This window comes from Drosophila tropicalis, unplaced genomic scaffold (assembly GCF_018151085.1).
Source record: "Drosophila tropicalis isolate 14030-0801.00 unplaced genomic scaffold, ASM1815108v1 contig_593, whole genome shotgun sequence".
NCBI classification, from domain to species: Eukaryota; Metazoa; Arthropoda; class Insecta; order Diptera; family Drosophilidae; genus Drosophila; species Drosophila tropicalis.
This window is the reverse complement of record NW_027173070.1, coordinates 15,661,582-15,680,574: the sequence shown is the minus strand read 5'-3', so window position 1 is coordinate 15,680,574 and position 18,993 is coordinate 15,661,582. Positions and strand designations below refer to the sequence as shown.

General features: G+C 37.2%; 1 protein-coding gene and 1 long non-coding RNA gene across 2 annotated transcripts; one reads left to right on the top strand and one right to left on the bottom strand.

The window, feature by feature from the left end:
• Positions 1-798: 798 nt before the first annotated feature.
• Positions 799-2,150, bottom strand: LOC137576981 (uncharacterized). The gene is made up of 2 exons (XR_011032353.1): positions 1,366-2,150; positions 799-1,298 (listed from the first exon to the last, which is right to left on the bottom strand). It is a non-coding gene; the product is annotated as an uncharacterized lncRNA (long non-coding RNA).
• Positions 2,151-6,213: 4,063 nt separating this feature from the next.
• LOC137576876 (uncharacterized) lies at positions 6,214-8,355 on the top strand. Its single transcript, XM_068290210.1, has one exon. The coding sequence runs from the start codon at positions 6,297-6,299 to the stop codon at positions 8,259-8,261; it is 1,965 nt and encodes a 654-aa protein (XP_068146311.1). The 5' UTR covers positions 6,214-6,296; the 3' UTR covers positions 8,262-8,355.
• Positions 8,356-18,993: the final 10,638 nt, after the last annotated feature.

The following is an 18,993-nucleotide window of genomic DNA, read 5'->3' as shown; positions in this document are numbered from 1 at the left end:
CACCTGGTGGCCAGGACTTGTGGTCGGACAGGTCTGGTCTGGCCATGATAACGCCAAACAGAGCGGTCAAATATGCCGCTAACATTATTATGCCAGCACGAAACCATTGAGAACAAAATATGCACAAAAAAAAGGGAGCCAAGGCAGAAAAGTGAATCGTTTTTTGTACTAGAAAAAACATTTTAAGAATTCAATCTAGTCGGTCATTACTGGGTCAAAAAGATAATGGGCCCAAGTTGATAACTCAGTTGATTTGTTTAAAGTTTAATAAATAAACTAATTTTTTGACTTTTCAAACCATGTCTAAGCTAAAGAACAAGAAAAATCTCCCACCAGTGAATTGAATAGTCCAAACACCTTTACGGAGTTCTTATATGTAAGCATGTATTTGTTACTTTGTTTAGGAAAATGGAAAATCCAATAAGGTCAATTCTTTTAATGGATATACAATGACCTGTTCTTTTGGTAGTTAATGCTCTTATTATTTGAGCACTCTTCATAATTATTGGTCAAAAGACGAATAAATATTTGTGTGGCATCAACAGTAGAGGATGAGCATAAAGGCAAAACATCTTAATATTGGCTATTAAATATATATTTTAATCATTCTTTCTTACTTCCTTACTACTTTTGCGGTAGACAGAACTTGGTATATTTGATATTTATCAAAGTTTTAATTTCAAATCATTTCAGTGTTAAAGAAAAATATGTAATAACAGCAATTAGCAGTTGTCTTGGTTGTTAGATATTTAGACCCCCAATGTTTCTAATTAAACAAGTAATTCTCTTACCCCCAACTGTATATAGACACAACCGTTTATTATACAAAACTTTTTGTGCAAGATATATGATCAAGTAACAATTAAGCTATACTATGGATTAGTTAAAAATTTTTCAAGAAGTGTCATTGTCGTCTCAATGCGTCTCCAAATCGTTAACAGACGGAAACATTTTTAAACTTTACAGTTATTCCCATATTTAGTATTGGTATGGGCAACTCTAGCTTTTCGGATAGTAGTCCAGCATCGCACTCAATGGTTAAAGACTCATCAAATGCGCCTAAATAGCAACTGCAACCGTTCGGACAACGTTTACCATTTATTCCCCTATTTAATTTCCAAATGCTCGAGTAATTATCGCGGACAAAAGCAGTTATATTGGTGTTGGAAATTTCTGGCAATCGCTCAAATGTCTGGATATATTGAAGCTTCTTATAACTTTCGAAATATTTGGCGTTAAGTCCGTAATTATTCTTATTAAACTCTATGGATTCTAAATTGTTTTGAAGAACGGGCGAACTGAAATATTTAAAGTATCACATTATAAAGAAACAATATCGAAAAATATAATTAACAAAATACATACTTGAAAAAATAATCGTTTTGAAAAACGCATTCCTCGAATGACAGCTTTTTTAGGTTTGTCAAGAAGTCAAATGTTTTTTGTTTGAGGTTGTGGATTTGTACAGATTTAAATTCAATTCTCTCTATTTGGGGATTGTTCGCAAAGGTGTCATCGTGGAAGTTTATCACCTTTTTGTATTTTCGCTCGAAAATTAGAACCTTTAAGTCAATCAAGTCTTTCATGTTCATCGACAAGTAATTATTTAAAATGTCTGCATCAGATGTAGTGGATGTAATTGTTGCTTGTGTTGGTCCATGGTTAACATCCACGATGGACTCAGAAATTGCACCTCCTGAGGACTGATTGGCAAGCAAGTCATAGCTAGTTAATGTTTTTATATTAAGAGCTTTCATATAGTCCATTGAGGGGATTAATTTATGATCCCAAGTGCCTGTGACTACCTTTAACTTGTCGGCTTTAAAATTATTATGATCAACATTTAGCATTTTAAGGTATTCCACTTTAACAGGGTTTGTCTTCCATTCCAAGGTTATTTGTGAATTTTCAAGTTTTATCCTAAATTTGTCAGTGTCTACGACATTTTCATTTTTAAAGCATGTTTTTGCCTTCGTAAGATCGATGCTCTTGGTACACTCATTTGCACAATAAGCCACACAGTAATCGTCCCTGATATCTGTTAAACTAGCATATTCGTTGTCATCCGTTTTGCATAGTGCAATGGCCAACAGTAAGCAGAATAGTTTAATTATTTTTAGTCCCATTTTAGCGTACACTCAGATTACTAGCTAAACCTGTACTGATATATGCACCAAAAATTAAGAAAACATCAAGCCTCGGTACATACATTTGTAAATATATAAATACGAAAGAACTTGATAAGACATTTTTGCGCCAACTAAGTATATGAAACACATTATGAAACATGAATTTATATATATTCTTGATAAGCGACTGGAAGCATCACTTGGACTTTAAGATTTATATATGTACATTATTTGGTATATGTATGTGTCTGTTCACTTGTAGTTTGGCTTAGTTATCAGAAACAATCAGAACCAATTTATTCCGCGATCATCCGAACCAAACTTATGTAAGGAAGCATTAGCTAAATTAATTAATAATTTCACTTACTCGGCAAAGTCTTTTACGCACAAAAATTCAATGACCCAAGAAGGTCTTCGAACCGAATTGGTTCTCCTAGTTTTAATATTTTTCCCTATAAGTAATCTCTTGTTTCATTTAATTTCATTGAAATACTTCAAATGTCTGTTGTTGTTTCCTTTTTTTAATATCAGTAGGTATCAGGGAAATCTTATGGTAGCTGCGATCTTCTATATCAGTGGTTTGATTTATTTTTATTTTTGTGGTGTTTGCTATTTAAGTATCAAAGTACTCATTAATAATCATTTAATTTGAATGGTAATTTTGGATGAAGTTTAGTGAGCTTCTGTCTTTAAAGAGACATCAAAAATGCATATTGCCTTTAAAAAGGATCCGACTCAAAGATAATCTATGATATACACTAATTATTAGTATGTTATATTGAACGATAAAAGTAACTCTTACCATATACATAAGTCGGTTGGCTAACTATGTAGACACCTAAGCTTCATCTCTGATGAAAAATTGGACATGGAAAACCTGCCCCCAAGACCATGTAAATACTTCAAAGAAGTGGGCCTTTGTAATCCTAGACTTAATATTGCTCCATCACAATTCATGCACTTAGCTTGAGAGTTGTACATAATTAAGTCGATCCATAACGACTCTTAGTAACATACATATCTCTGTCCCCTTCTTAGAGTGCCCACTGAGTGTTCAATTTATCTCACTCGATCTTGATTATTTTAGAGTCCATCCACACCCGCAACGACCAGTCAGACAGTCGGCCAGTTAGTCAGTCCCTGTGGCAATGTCAGAGAGTCAGACAAACCAATTATAGCCAGCCAAAGTTGCGTGAAGATGGCACAACGTAGATGAAGATCCGCAGACATCAGCGGATAGAACTGAATGAAAACGAAATGAAATGAAATTATAATGCGAACAACAGCAGCACATAACAACTCCAATAAAGACATCATCAGTTTGGGGTATCAAAAGAACGAATGTTGGGGGAACAACAAAAAAAGAGGAATATCAGAAAAAGGGGGACGAGAAAACTCATCGCTGAGGCAAAAGGGCAACTTATGAGATTTCCAAAAATAATATTAAAATTAGCAACGGAGCGCAACAAATGAGATTTTCTTTCAGTTTCTTCATCTGCCTCAATCTGCATCGGCAGACTATAAATTCAGATGCAGCACGTCCAGAGTTACTCCCTCTAGGAGCAAGTAGATCAATCAGTGCAAGAATGGGTAAAACAGACTCAAACAGATGAAGAGCTTAGTGCCAGTAATTAGGAATGATATATGTTAAGACTAAGACCCAAGTGCAATATAGATGAATGGGTTATAAATAAAAGTGGGAAAGAGAAGAAAAAAAATAAACCAAAGACTGTCCATAATTAATAGGAGGCCATGTGTGTTTGATGAAATAACTAAAATCTTGAGAGTAGTTTTTGTTAGACATAACATTCGCTGACGCTGGAAATGTCTGATGATGTCTGACCACCTGGCACGAGCCCCAGCTCGTGGTCAAAAAAATCCTTGTCTCAACTTCTTCAACCAGTTGCGTGTTCTAAAGTTAAACATTTGTAGTAGTAATAGGAAAATCCCTGACCTAGTTACATCGAAAAACCATTTTGCAAAAAGTGCTTCGCACTAAAAGTTATTTATTGATTTCTATGATTTTTCTTAAGAAAAAAAGTAAACTAAGTGAGTTCATTTCACTACAATATTTCTAATAGTTTAACAGAAAGCAATTTGCGATTCCATTAACTCGTTATGACTGCCTATCTGAAGAACCTTTTAATTGGATTTTAATATTAATTAAGTATTATAAAATATATAGTAGAAATTTATCGTTTTTAGTAGCATTTCAGAAGCCACCAATCTATATTGGGAAATAATACAGAAATGATTGAACAAGTGCGAGATTTTTCGCATTGAGTTAGCCGTAAAGTGAAGTGTCAATTCGGAGGATGATTTTGCATTGTTTGTATAATTTTGAACATGGACATTACACGTATTGGACAATCAAGTGGCCCAAATGGCATAATAATGAGCTGCTGCTGCACATTGCCTTGGCACACAAAGCAAAGGGATGAATAATAAAATGAATCAAGAGTTTGAAGTGGGTTGGGGGAGGGGATAAAAGAAAAGAAAAAACTGCTACTACAACATAAACAATTGTAAATGAACATTTGTTGAAACACAAAGCAGCCGACTGAGAGACAGAATCAACAAACAGGCAGACAAAAACTGCCAGCAAAAACTTTTGAAACTCTTGTCAGTTGGGCCGCTTCTTTTGCATCAGAATGCACATTCCAATGTGTTTCTCTCTATATAGATACATATGAAGAATAAGAAGTGAATTCTGAGAAAAACTTTTGCAAAATGTGCGTTGTGTTTTTTGCATATAAATCATTTGAATATACATACATACATAGTGGTATGTATGTACATATGTACGTACATACATCAAGACAATGGAAAAGACTAAACCAAATTGCTGTCAACTTAAACCAATGTAAACACATGCACTCGTGTGTTTGTATGTACATATGTATGAAAAGGAAGGAACATTCCAATGGCCACTTGACAGGGGCTAATAGCTGAGGTCAACAATTAAACTCATTCTGTCTCGATTTTGCTGCCTCTCCCGCCCATTCCCTTTTGCTTCACTTTAAACTAACAGTGTAGTTCGTCAGGCTGTCTGTTTGTCTATCTGACAACTGCAGCGCCATTGCAAATGCATTAATTTTAGATTGCCCTGGCCCATGGTGCACCCAAATACAAATCCATATCCATCCCATCTCATTCCCGACCCGACCCCGATTCGATCCGATGCCGGTGTTACTTGAGAGGCAGCAAAAATCCAAACACAGGAAAAATCAATCGCCCGCACTGTCAATGTGCCCGCATTTTCCGGAGTTGTCTCTTTTTCCTATTTCCCCCCTTTCCATCCTTCTCTATCTATTTTATTTTTGGTTTGAAGGAGGGCGGAGTGGGGAAACAAATTTCACCTATGTGGGGAAAAGTCCATGGCGCGACAACTATGTAAATATTTGTCATGACCGACTGACAATATTTGTGCAGACTTCTGATTCTGTTGTTTTTGTTGTGTATGTGGGTGTGTGTGTTTATTTCTGCCACAATGTAGCCAACTAAGCCGGAAATATATTTCGTGTGTATTTTTATACAACGATACTAACTTTTGATATTTTGGTTGAAATTAACAAATTGTTATTCCAATTAAAAGTTAGACTGTATCAATATCAATTAATGCTTGATTTAACTACTATTAGTGTTAATCTCTTTTTCAAAACTTTAATTAAATTTAATGGATAAAATGCGAAATGAGGTACAGAAAAGTCTGTTGACTGTGTTGTCAACTTTGGGAGAAAAGTTAAATTAAATACTAGTAAGATAAGTACCGAGTTCGACTACCAATGGGTTCTATAATAATCGAAAAAGGAAGTCCAAATTTCTCCAATTTCCTTTTTGAATGGGTTTTCCTTATCGGCTAGATTAATGTCATATTGAAAAGGGATTAGGATCATGTAAGGAGCAGTTCCCAAAGATAAAGTAACGTAGGCAAAACTGAATTGAGTTTGGCTAAATTTCTTAAACAACTCAAAAGGAAAAAGAGCATATTGATATACTCAGTTTCAACTTTCCATATGTGTACCTACACAACATAACATGAAATTAGAATAGATTTATATGACCCATAATTAAGCAAGTCATGTCATATTAATACAAGATTCTAGAAATTTCGTTAGCTTTTTCACAACAAATTTTCGTTATAGCCTAAATTTTTGCAACGCCAAAATGGAAAACTTAATGAAAATACAGTCATCATTCATGTCCCTGCGCTCATCCATCTTGCTGTATTCGCGAAATAGACCCAACATGTGCAATTGTCATCGCATCGACGTGAAGAACTGTATGGAGGATGATCGCAAGAAACAGGAGGAGTACTTTGAGCGGGACATCGACGACATTGCCGACAGTGTGATGCAGGTGATGCGTATCTGTGGCCTACATAGCTGGGAAGTTAAGCATACGAGAGAGTTAATCAAACGATCCTTTCGTCATTTCGATGAGATACGGTATCGTATCGATAGAGTGCCGCGCAAACGATTTGCCAGGGAGAATTTTATTTATGATCTGGCCAAGGAGGCAGGAATGTCACGAATAGATTGCCAAGTGGCCTATTCGATAGTGAAGAGAGCATTTCGGGCCTACTATTATGGGACGGCTTTGGAGGGAAAGCGTTTTAGTTCAATTATGGAAAATATGCGACATAAGCAGGAATGTCTGTGGGTACACGCGGCCAAGAGAACCGCAGAGGTCCATGCTGCATACAAGGGACTAATGTATTCGGAGCAACAAATCTTTGAGGAGCGTATCGAGTGCGTCTACAAAAGTTTGCATGAAGCCCTCATGTCACGTGAGTTCTGGGAAGACATGCTGCACTGTACGTGTACCGAAAAGCATGCAGTAAATGGTATGCGATCCCAGGATACAGGCTTTAATACACTCAACACCACCGAAGTGGAAATCCTCTTCAGGAATAAGAGTGTAGCTAGCAGTGGATCGGAATCCCAGGTATCTATACGAATGGAAAAGTTACTAAATATGCATCAGGTGGATAATATGTTAGGGAACGAGATTGAAAGTCGAAAAGCACAAGGTAATCATTTGAAAGAATCTAAATCAGGTGAATTGCATGCTAGTTGTTTGACGTTCGTCGACACGGACCCATTAAGAAAGTCCGTCACGTCTGAGCTCAATGTGACCAAATGCATCTGTCCTCGACTCCAGTGTGATCGCGAGTTTGAGCGTGAGACTCCTGTAATTACCGCGGAGTGCAGTCAGGGTCCTTATATATGCCGCTGGTTGCCCTACAACAGCGAAGAGGAGGAATTTAAGGAGCATCGCGTGCCTTTTCCACCTTTGGAGACTATTTGCCCAGCCTGCGCCACCGACAGTTTACCCTGTGATAGTGAATGCACTTGCACTTGCAATGTCTGCAAATGCAAGCCAGTCTATGATATTGGCGGCGAGGAAGAGCATCACGGTGAGAAATTGTCGGCCACTGGTTTGGAAGACTATGACACGGACTATTGCTGGCTGGCTCCGTTCCGTGATTGGCCCAGGGTACGCAGACCACAGATGGTGGAAGAGGCTGAAGAGGAAGAATCTAGCGTTTCGGCCTCTCTTGGGGAAGAGCACAAGCATTCATTTACCTACTTAGCGCCGTTTAGAGTGCAGAAACCACAAGACAAAATTGAACCACAAGTGGAAATACTTCCAGACGATCCTGTAGAAGCGGAAGATGAAGATTTAATGAACAAACGTCCACCACAAGGCATATCTGTAGAAACCTATCGCTGTTGGAATCAACCACGTCCATCTTCGTCGTCCTCAAGTGAAAATAATCAAATCATATTGGTTCTACCCAATAACCAGGAGCAGCCTAAACTCAATGGCATTTCCATGGATGTGACAGTTAAGAAACAACACCAACAGCCAGAAGGACAACAGGCACTAACAAAACATCAGCCAACTACTAATACAAATCCAAAACCGATTGTAAAGACCAACCGAACAAGTAATGCTCAATCACATCCTGCGAGGCCAAGACGCAAGTCTTTGAACACACCACCCAGACCAAACACTCCAGCTACTCCACCACCACCATCAACCAATCCACCTAACCCACCAGCTCCAGTTCAGCCTCGGGAATCAAAATTAACCAAGGAGGATATTTTGAATATTATTGGCCTCTGATCCATCTATGTAACACGCACTTTAGCAATCGAAATAAATCCATGAATGGAGAGGGCTACAAAATAGTTTGTCCGGAAAAGTTATATGATATGTACATATTTTCTTTTTTTTCCCCATTGTCAATGATTTTTCATAAATTTGTGTAAGTGTATGTTTGTGTTTACCAAACGAACTGTCAATTGATTGTCAAATTATAAAACGAAAACGGTCAGTTCAAAAATTTTGTGAAAAGGACACGCTCATAATGCAGATTGGGAGGAGACAAAGGAGGAGGAGGGTCTCTTTGGGTGTGTTTTTGTGTGGCAAGTTTTGCAACTGTTGACACAATTCTCGCTACAAACCCTAAAGAGTGAGAGAGGAAGAGGGAGAGGGAGGAAACTGTGTGGGGACCACTTTAGCAACAAAAACTATGTGAAATATTATATAACACGCACTACAATTCTGCCAACAAAAACCATTGAAGAGAATCAATTCTACATTTCTGACACATGATATTTTTCCGTTTATTTTCATTGAGTCAAATATCTAAGGGCGTGCCACGCCCAAACAATGGACATAACATTTTCTTGTTGAGCAAATTACAAAAAAAAAAAAAAAAAAGATACCAAATTTTCTATTGTGTGTACATTGTCAATAGTTTTTTGAAAGCCCAAAAACTCAACAATAAACAAAAAAAAAAGAGGAAAGCCAAACTCGTTAAAACCAAATCACGAAAAGATTTTTTCTGTTTTTTTTTAGGTTGGGGTTTCTACAATTTCTTTTCTTTTTGCTTTTGGCTCCTGTAATTGCATAGAAATCGTAGAAAATAAAGGACACGAGGGTATATTATTTAGTTTTTCGACTAATCAGATTAAATTTATTTTATGAAGATAAAGAAAATGATTTTTGGTTGTTACTTTTTAGCATTGATTTCGAAAAAAAAAATCCACTTTCTATTAGGGAACTAAAGACAACGTCTAGAGTAAGTCAGTATCTCCTTGAATCGTTTTTCTTTTTTAGTTGTCTTCAGAGAAATTGTCCTTGCTTGTTTAGCTACATCTCTTTGACTTTATAGATGACTTTTCAGTCCACCCTCGCCACTTCATATCTGTTGTGGCGCAACGGTTTGAAACGCCAACGAAGTGGTAGGCGATATGGAGGATGAGAGTTTTCGAATCGGTCTTGACAAGGGGCGCTTGAAAGTTTTGTGACAGACGCTTTTAAGCAGAAAATTGTTTGCTCATAACTTTTGACTCGATTTTTGGTTAGTAGTAGTTGGAGGTACATGGGTTGATGTGGAAACAAAAGATGCAGCCGAGCCTATCAGCAAACAACAAATGTGGTGTGCATATGTATGTAGGGAGTGAAAAGGTCCGCAAAAGTTGTTAAATAGACAAACAAAAACTCAAAAAAAAAAAAAAAGACTGTGTGACATTAGATCTTTGGTTATCAAAAGAGATGAAATTATTTTTTAAGACTGATCGATGAAGGAAATAATTTTAAAAATACAAGTTCTTTCAAATGTTTTGTTCCTCGCTTAGAGAGTTTCCTGAGTTGAGACTGAACTTTAATGAAGCCTTCATTTGCCAAGTTGATGTGCTCATAAATTGCCAACTTTTGACGGCATATCGTGAACTTGACGCTAGGAAGCTAGTAAGGTCATTAAAAAATTCCTTGTCGTAACTACATAAGTACAAGTATCGAATGAGCGAGCCAACGAGTCGTGCAAAGATGTGATGTAGTAGTGTAGTGTCTGGAGAGTCTCGTTATGACCACGGGATGATGCGCATTGCTCATTAACACGAAACTAATTAATTGCGCAATTCAACTAAACTATCGTCAAGAAGCAGCTACGGGAGAAACAAGGACGGAGAGAGAGAGAGAGATAGAGAGACCCATTACAAGCAGTTGATTGATCACCGGACTCCCGACATTGCCTGCATGATCTTCTTAGACTCTAACAAGCCAAAAGACTTTACTTGGTAATGGAGATGCCAATGAGTAGAGGGACAGAGGGTGCTTCTTACTGCTTTTGCTGCTCAGTTAGCCATTGCATTTTAAACGCTAATTTATTGTTAACTGCAGCATGTTGCCGGTATGCAAAAATGTTGCCTGGCATATGCAATTAATTGTAACAAGCAACCTTTAACGAGTCTGAGGCTGCCGCCATTGGCAAGACTTTACTACATGGCCAACACTTTCCAACTACCAAACACAAATGCATACTTACTACCAACCAAGTAACCAAACAACCAACCAACCAACCAGCCAACAAACTTGCAGATCAGACTCTATACTCTGACTCTTTGCGTTAAGTTGCTGCAATTTACGTGTTAATTTGAAGTCGTGTCTCTGCAAATGGTTTTTTGTTGCTTTCGTTCCTCCCCCTTTACCAGAAAGAGTTTTACTTTTACTTTGAAAAACGCGAAAGTTTTATTTTGGCCAAATGACCATGAAACATACACAGCTCAACAAAATCAAAGTAAAGTTTATTTAAAATGAATGCAAAAATATTGAAAATAAAAGGTTGAAAGTAAAAGGTAATATGTTGATCAACCTAAGTATCCTTTTATTAAGGATAACTATAGCAAATAAAAGTAAATTAATAAACAAATTATGGTATTAATATTAAGTTATGTATTATCTAGTTATAGTTCAGTTTGTGCTTTCTTATACATTTCTATTATTGATTTATTATACTTAATTTATTTACTTTATTATATTTAATATTCTTATTTGTTTGAGTCTATACTATACTTGCTTTTCATTACTAGCTTTCTTTAAGATATTGTTAAATATTACAACAACTAAATTCTTATCCTCAAGGTTTATTAAATCTAATTGTAGGACGACTAGCTTTATATTAACTATTTGACGACTAAACTCTTATCCTCAAAAGATTTAGTGTTCTAGAGCAACCTTAGGATAACCAGAACATTCAACTATTTTCTAGGATATACTAATTTTAATGGGTTCAAACATTTAGTCAGTCCGCCCATCTGGATTAATGCGAACTTTTCCCAGACCGCTGCTGTCGGATCGAATCACTGCATTATATAGTGTAATCGATCGAAAACCGTGAAAGGAATTCGACTGATGGGAACATACACTGAATATTTTCTGTGACTTTGTTTACCTGTGTATAAGTGCAGAAAAGGTGAAATTGTAATGCATACATTATGGGTAATTGCTGCAAGGGGAAGTCGAGTGATGCGAGTTTTGTAGGTAACAATAGACTCCAGCAGCTGCATCAATTGGAGTAGAGGGAAAGTGCCCATTTAAATAGTAGCCAAAATAAAATGGGCGTTTGATCTAACATTGCAGAAAACGAAGAAAATAAAATACAAATAGAAAATGTAAAAATCTCTGTAAGATTTAGTTCAACCATCATTTCGACTCTATATCAAACTATTTTCAAACCATAAGCATCAATCAGACCAACACGCTTTCAACTATTTGCAAAATCAATAAATAGCCCGCAAACTAGTTGTTGAAACTTTTCTAGCCGCATTTCTCTTCATATACATGTTTCTATATATATATATATATATATATATATATATATATATATATATGCATATATAACAATTTTTCGAGCTTTAGCCAGAAGCAGCAAGCCAAGGAACGAACAAACGAACGAACGAACAGATAGAAACTGACAGCCAAATAGTTTTTGGATACAAAAATGTTTGCCATAGTTTGAAAAATGTTTCGAAAACTTTTACGCAAAATCTGTAAACCAAAACGGTTTCCCTTCCTCTGCCTTCCCCCGCTCCCTCTTGGGGAAAACCGAAACCACAGAACGCACATTGAAATGTTGGCGGCCTTCGCTTCCTGCCTGCTGCCTGCTGCTGCCTTCTGGTCATAGTTAAGCCCTGACATGCAGCTGGCTCGACTGAGCTGCAACTTGTTTGCGGTTACGAGTATCTATCGGATGCAGTTGCGAGTGCTAGGCCAAGATAGTTGCCGGGGTTTTTTTTTTTTTTTTTTGGGGGTAAATAGTTGAGAGGATGATTTCATAGAGAGAGAGTGATAGAGAGAGAGAGCTATGACAAATCATTGTGCTTTATGGCAGGCCCAACATATGTTGCCATTCAAAATATTTAACCACAGCAAAAGCTTTTTTCCTTTTTTTTTTTTTTTGTGGGTCCTCTTGATTAATGGATAGCATTCAATATATACAACTGCATGAAAGTTTTTATTTTGAGTTGCATGTAGCCCATCAGATATGTAGTTTGTCAACGACGCTTTCAAGTGACATAATCATCAATTAATGCGCTATTAATAGAGGAGGCTCCCCCACAATTGCCGCAGAGAGTGTTCCCCATCCATCCATCTGGGTTGTAGGCAGCAAACACTTAGGGCCGAACATATGTTTGTGTCAACTTGATTGAAGATAGAGGGACCCACAAAAATTTAAATAGAAATATGTCGAAAACCAAAAGAAAATTGAACCAAAGAAAATACTTAAACCATGTCACTTCTTTAAGCCATTGAAGGCCACAATCGTTTAAAGGCATCTCTGACTTTTTAATTGCCAATTATGGTGTTATTAAAAATTCAATTCATAACCCATTTCGATATTGTTATTAATCAATCAAATATGAGCAAGCGAGAGAGACAGAAAGAGAGAGAGAACACACATAGTTTGACTTCTTATCAAGAGACTTAAGCACATGCGTGTGGCTCTGAACTCTTTGATATGAAGGTCGGCCCCAGCTAATTTACTGGCCATAATTAGCATTGGGGGCCCAAATAATGTTTGAAATGTTTTCAAATGCTTTGGGAACGTTTTACAGTTTTTCAAGCTGCTGCTGCATTTAGTAATATGTATGTATAATGGGATGGGCCATAGATAATTTTCAATAACAGGCAAACCCATTTGTGGCTATCCGTTTGAGTTTGAGTTCACTGATGGATTCCAACCAAGAGAGTGACGTACATGGCATGAGAGTTTCTTGGACATGCATTAACCCTCTCATTTCTTTTAATGGCACGCAATGGCCTTGCTGTCATAAGCGTAGTTGAGTGGGGGTCATTAACAAGTAATCTTAAGTGTTCAAGTTCTATTGTGTCGATTGTAAATACCTTTATTTATTTGGTATATGCATTTCAAATTTGTACAACTCAGATAAAATGAGAAAAAAGATCAGACAAGCATTTTAATATTTTAATCACAGCAATGGGATATAGAACTACATTATATCTATTATCCTTTCAATTATGTATTAGTCAAAAAAGATAACCTCTACCTAATACTTTTGTCCCGTTGACATGTATTGATATTTTAGTTTAGAATTACTGAGTTTCCAGTTCCAATTTCAATTGAATGTGACTTTGTCCGTATACTTACAACAATAAATAATAATTTTTGAAGTTACCAGGTGTATAGAATTTAAGTTCTAATATATGTACTTATAATAGCTCTCTCTACAGCTAAGTATTGACTTCTTTGTCATAAATATCCCCATAGATATCAAATCACCTACGCCCTTGGCTGCATATTTTGCTCGTTAATGCCAGCCTTAGGGCAAATTGTAGAACTCATTTTCGTCTTCGAAATAGATTAGTCCAAATGTGGTTCTCGTTGCATTCGAAAGATGGCCATAAAAAATGATTTCAATTGCCACGTTTTTCTTTGTTATATGTAATATGCTAACTAATTTGATGAAATTAAAAAACAGACTCACAGAAAATCTATGTGGAAACATTTTACTTGGATGGGTTTTTTCAGCTGGTTTTGTTTTTCAGCATGTGTTTTTATTCTTTTTTGTTCTGGAATGGATTCCAAATAATAAACTTGGTACAAACACCGCATGAGCGTTTTAAAGATGCAAAAAACTTTTACATTTAACCTTGTTTATGGAGTCGCCAGCTGCTTGATGTATCCTCGCATCTCGAATTTGATGCCAAAAGCGACTAAGATGAAGGAGCAAAAAGGGAGAACAAAATAAAGAAAAAGGAAAAACCTTTTGAAGCTTTCAAAAGATTTTCACCTTTTATTAGATGCCAGGAGAAAGTTTATTGTTTTCCTCAAGTTCGCGAGCTAAGCAAGCATTTCCATTTGAAAGGATAACGCAAGGATTCGCAAGCAGAAGAAGAATACAACCCAACACACACATACACCCTTACGCACACTCACACATACATACATATGTATGATATGTAAAATTGATTTGCCTTTGCTCCTCTTTACTTTGTTTAGGGATAATCCCATACATTAGACTTGTGAATTTGATTTTTTTCTTATTTTTTTTTTTGCTTCTTTGCGGGTGCATGAAAAATGTTGATGTTTTTCTTTACCCTCCCGCTCTTATCAACCAATTCCTCCCCCGTCATAACTGAATCTCAAGGTATTTGTGCATTCCAAGAAAATTTTATAACCATAAATGCGCCAGATTTGCCTTTACTCATGAGGATTATGCCCCCGACCTTCATCCTCCATGTCGTTCCATAGAAAGTTTTGGCGAATTCACATAAAATTAGCAAATATTACATTTGCGCCATTTCGGAAGAGCTCCCAAAAGGTTGCAGTAGCAGCCGGCACATCCACATTTTCGTCTTCTTCTTCTACTACTTCTTAACTCAACTGGACGAAGGACGTTCTCCTTCCTCTTCATCGGGCACTGTGAGAGAGAAGAAGCCCGTAGTTGGAAACGGAGGCACTAGGCACCGGGCACCAAGAGTTTATTTTGTATATTTTAAGGCAAACTTTTTTATTGCCGTAAACAAAGTTTGCCGCGCTACGGGGAGTTATTTAACGTATATAACTAAAAAAAAAGTAAAGGAAAAAAATGGAAAAAAAGTTCCCTCAAGAAACAACAAAAAAAACAAGGGAACAATTCAGGCGGAAAGACTCATACTTGGTCCTTTGCCTTATACTTATGGATATAGTCAGAGTATGCCGTAGCTCACATGTTCGCTGATTGACTACGGTCTGGAAGTGGGCGTGGTTTGCATAAATCTCGCCTAGACAATGACAATGGCACGATGGGGGGGATGGGGAACGGAGGGCTGTTAGGTTAATGTTAATGTGTTGAAAAAAAGTTTTTCATTTGGCTTTGCTTACTTTCTTTTTGGCAATTTACAGTTTATCGGTTATGTGATCTAAATGGGCCGCATGCGATTTGTATGGCATTATCATTTACCGCTGTTTATGGCCCCTTTTTTTTGGCCACTCTGGTAGATAAGAGCTTTTTATAATATCCTAAATGACATAACTTCAAATAAGGGAAAAACAAAGAGAGGGAGAGAAAGAGAGTGAGAGAGTTCCTTCGGCTAAATGCATTTTAACTTTATCTGTTAATGGAAGAAAAAATGAAATTAATTACAACATTTTGTAAGACATACGCCATACAAGTTGGCCACATCAGTGTTCATCAGTTTTTCATTGTGTTATATATATTCCAGACCATGGGCCCCTTTGTCCCATGGAATCGCTTCACTCTCTCTAGCACTTGCCATGCATCCGTCAACACAAAGTTGCATTTGCTGATGCCTCACGAGTTGGATAGACTTGAGAGACTCCAACGACTCCCAACTCCAATTTTCCAACTGTGACTACAAGTCAGATGTGGATGCTGGCAAAGTCCTTGACTTGCATTTTTGATAAACAACGTGTCAACTTTGTCGACATAAACCATAATCTTCAGTGTCAGTTTGACTTACAACTCGTGTACTTTTCTTCTCCCTCACCACCATGCACACTGCCATCACTCGGTAATCATGTCTGGTTTAAGAATTTTTCAAGAACTAGATAAAAGACAAAGCAAAGCGTACCCGCCAGGAGCATCACTACACAAAACAACTTCTCCTAGGAGAGAAACAGTTTCTTTCTGCTTTTCTCTTCACCACTTGAAGAATTAGCCGCCAGTTTAATAATAAGTGGCAACAACTGGCAGTCACTTTTTGGTCTGCAGGTTTCCGTCTCTCCTAAGCACGAGAGAGCCAGATCATTAGCGTAATTAAATGTGGATGAAAAATTTCACTTAATTTAGCGTGTGTCTCTGGCCTTTTTCATAACTCAAAATAAAAAAAAAGAACGGAAAGGAAAAAGCAACCGAAATATAATTAATCAGCAAGGGAGAATGAGTGCCATAGAGGAGTAAGAGGTAAGAGGGGCTATGTGTGGCTATGTCGGCGCATGACTTTGACTCTGACTCCTGCAAACGCCCTCGACGGCACCTAGAAATTAAACTAAGTGTCGGGCGGTTGGTCCAAGTAACCCGGCCACATGACGCACGCATTCCCGTTCTGCCCTCTACCACAACTTCTGCATTTCCCGCTCTTTGCATTCCCTCTTGCCTGACATAATGGAATTTCATTTCGACAGTCTGCTGGCAGCCCAAATGACTTCTCTCTCTCTCTCTCTCTCTCTCTCTCTCTCTCCATCTCTCATTCTCTTGTTATTGTTGTTGTTTCTTTTTTGGTCTATATATGACTACAAAATGTTGTCAGCTTAATTTTTTAATAATGCTAAATTTAGCCAAAGGCATCGAAACAATCAACAAGTCTTGGCAGCCATGTAATTTCGCTAAGTGCAAGTAGCTAGCCATGCGTTTAGGACTCACTCCCTTTCTCATTATTCCTCTACTCTGGCACAGTGGTCAATAAGCTTCAGAAAGTGGCAATAATATCTTAAACTTATAAGTATTTAAATTGTAAAGCAATTTTTCATTTTAACATTTGTAGCTACTTTCAAAGCATTTTCCCTTTGCTAAGAACTACTTTAAGCAACATTTTTGTGGGAAAAGGTTTTAAACTTAAAATCATTTAACATGAATTTTGGACAAAACATATTTTTATTATTCATTACTATGGTAGTCGAGCTATTGTTTGGTCTGTTTAAAAGGATTTAAAATGGTTCGAGTAGATACAGAGACAACAAGGGTCGATAAGATAACTCATACTAAGTATAATATAAGGTACATAAAGGTTTAGGTGTGAACAAAAAAGTACTCATTGAAAGAAATTTCCAAAGATAATGTCAGGTAAGTTTGATTTATAAATTCGTTTAACTATGATTACCAACTTAATGGAATAGTGACCACTGTGCCTTGGGCTCATCCGTAGTGCAAATTTATCGTCACTTGCATGGAGCGTGACATTGAAATTGTAAATTAGCAACGCATGGGTAAAGAAACGGGGCATGGGGTGAAGTATAAGTTGTCCTGGCGCCGGATATATGTATATGAAATATAATTATACAAAAAAACTTGCGAGTGAAACATAAAATCTTTTGCGGACTTTAGGCCAACTGGGGCAAGTGAAGAATGAAATGAAAAACGAAAAAACATCTGTAAGTTTTATATAACAAAATTTATATCTGTGATGAGGAAAAGATATAAAGATTTCAGCGAATGGTAACATGAGACAGGGGGCACCTCAGACGATGCCGGGCTCACTGGCTCAATTGCAGATCCGCCGAGAGGCGGCAAGGCGAGTGCATTGTGCTCTGAAGTGCACTTAAAGGATATTTTTTCACGAAAGCAACGCAGCAGTGAAAAAGGAAGAAGGACCAAAATCAACAAAATGATGACAACTACCCCAGAGTAAAATTTTGTCATCCTTATTCTCTTCATTTTCATCCTCAAACTCAACCTCATCCTCAGTGTCTCAATGCCGCTTCGAGTGTGTTTGTCCTTTCAAAATGTTTTTCTTTTCTAACAACTTAAGTGCTTGGCGTATTCTACTAATTTTATTTTTACACGCCCCGTGAATCCTGTTGACAAAAATCTCAAATGTGTGCTCGACCGTGTGCCGTCTGTCCCTATACCTATCCTTATCCCTATTCGTATCTGAAATCCTATAATGATCCCTGTCTCAGGACAATCGACAAAACAAAAAAACGGGCAGCAGGTAGTCCATCATTGATTTTTATTCGCGCGTGTTTAATTCCCAAATCAGTGCACAAAGATCATCAGATCTCTCAGTCCTCATTCACTGCATTGTCATCAGTCGTTTGTGTTCCTTTTTGCTTTCCTCTTTTTTTTCGTATTTTTTTTCGAGTTGCTTTTTTTTTCCTTCTGTTTTTCGTGTTTTGTGGATTTCGCTTTGTTCCGCTTTTGGCAGCCGCTGATCTTATCAACGTTTTGTTTTGTGAGGCATTAAAAATTTGTCATTTGTTCTCCCCGTTGAGGTTAGCAGCTCGGTCTTGTCTTTCGGGCTCTCTGTCATCTGGCAAATGGGCTTCATCCATTGAATCAACCAAGTTTTTTATTTTTTATCCTTCACTTCTATTGTCAGAGAGAAGGAAGCAGCTGGTGGTCTCATCGAAATCAGATCGCATCGGACTTTACCTCGACGAAAAAACAATTTGGTAATTGCTTGAGAAGTATTGAGATTACTCTTTCAACTGCAATCCCTGGGAATTCACTTCGTTCAACTCGATTAGCCGTTTCCGAAGTATTGCAGTTGATTTTTTATTCAAGAGAACAATTAAGAGATTGTTTTTCTTCATTGATATTGATCAAGATTGATAACGAGAACCTGCTGGCTATCTCGGACTTGAGTGATCAAAACGTTAAATCACTGTAATATTGCAGTTTTCAATCTTTTAAAGTTTAAGCCGTAGCAACTGACCCAAACATGTTTCAGTTTGAGAGTTTTTGGCGTTTTGTTTTATATAATAGTTCTAGTTTTTGGTGTTCTATTAACGAGTAAGTGAGAATGAGTAGGAATGAGTGAGATTTCCACATTATTACTAAAAAAAATCTAAGCCCAAGTGCAAAAGTACAAATTAGTGATCCCAAAA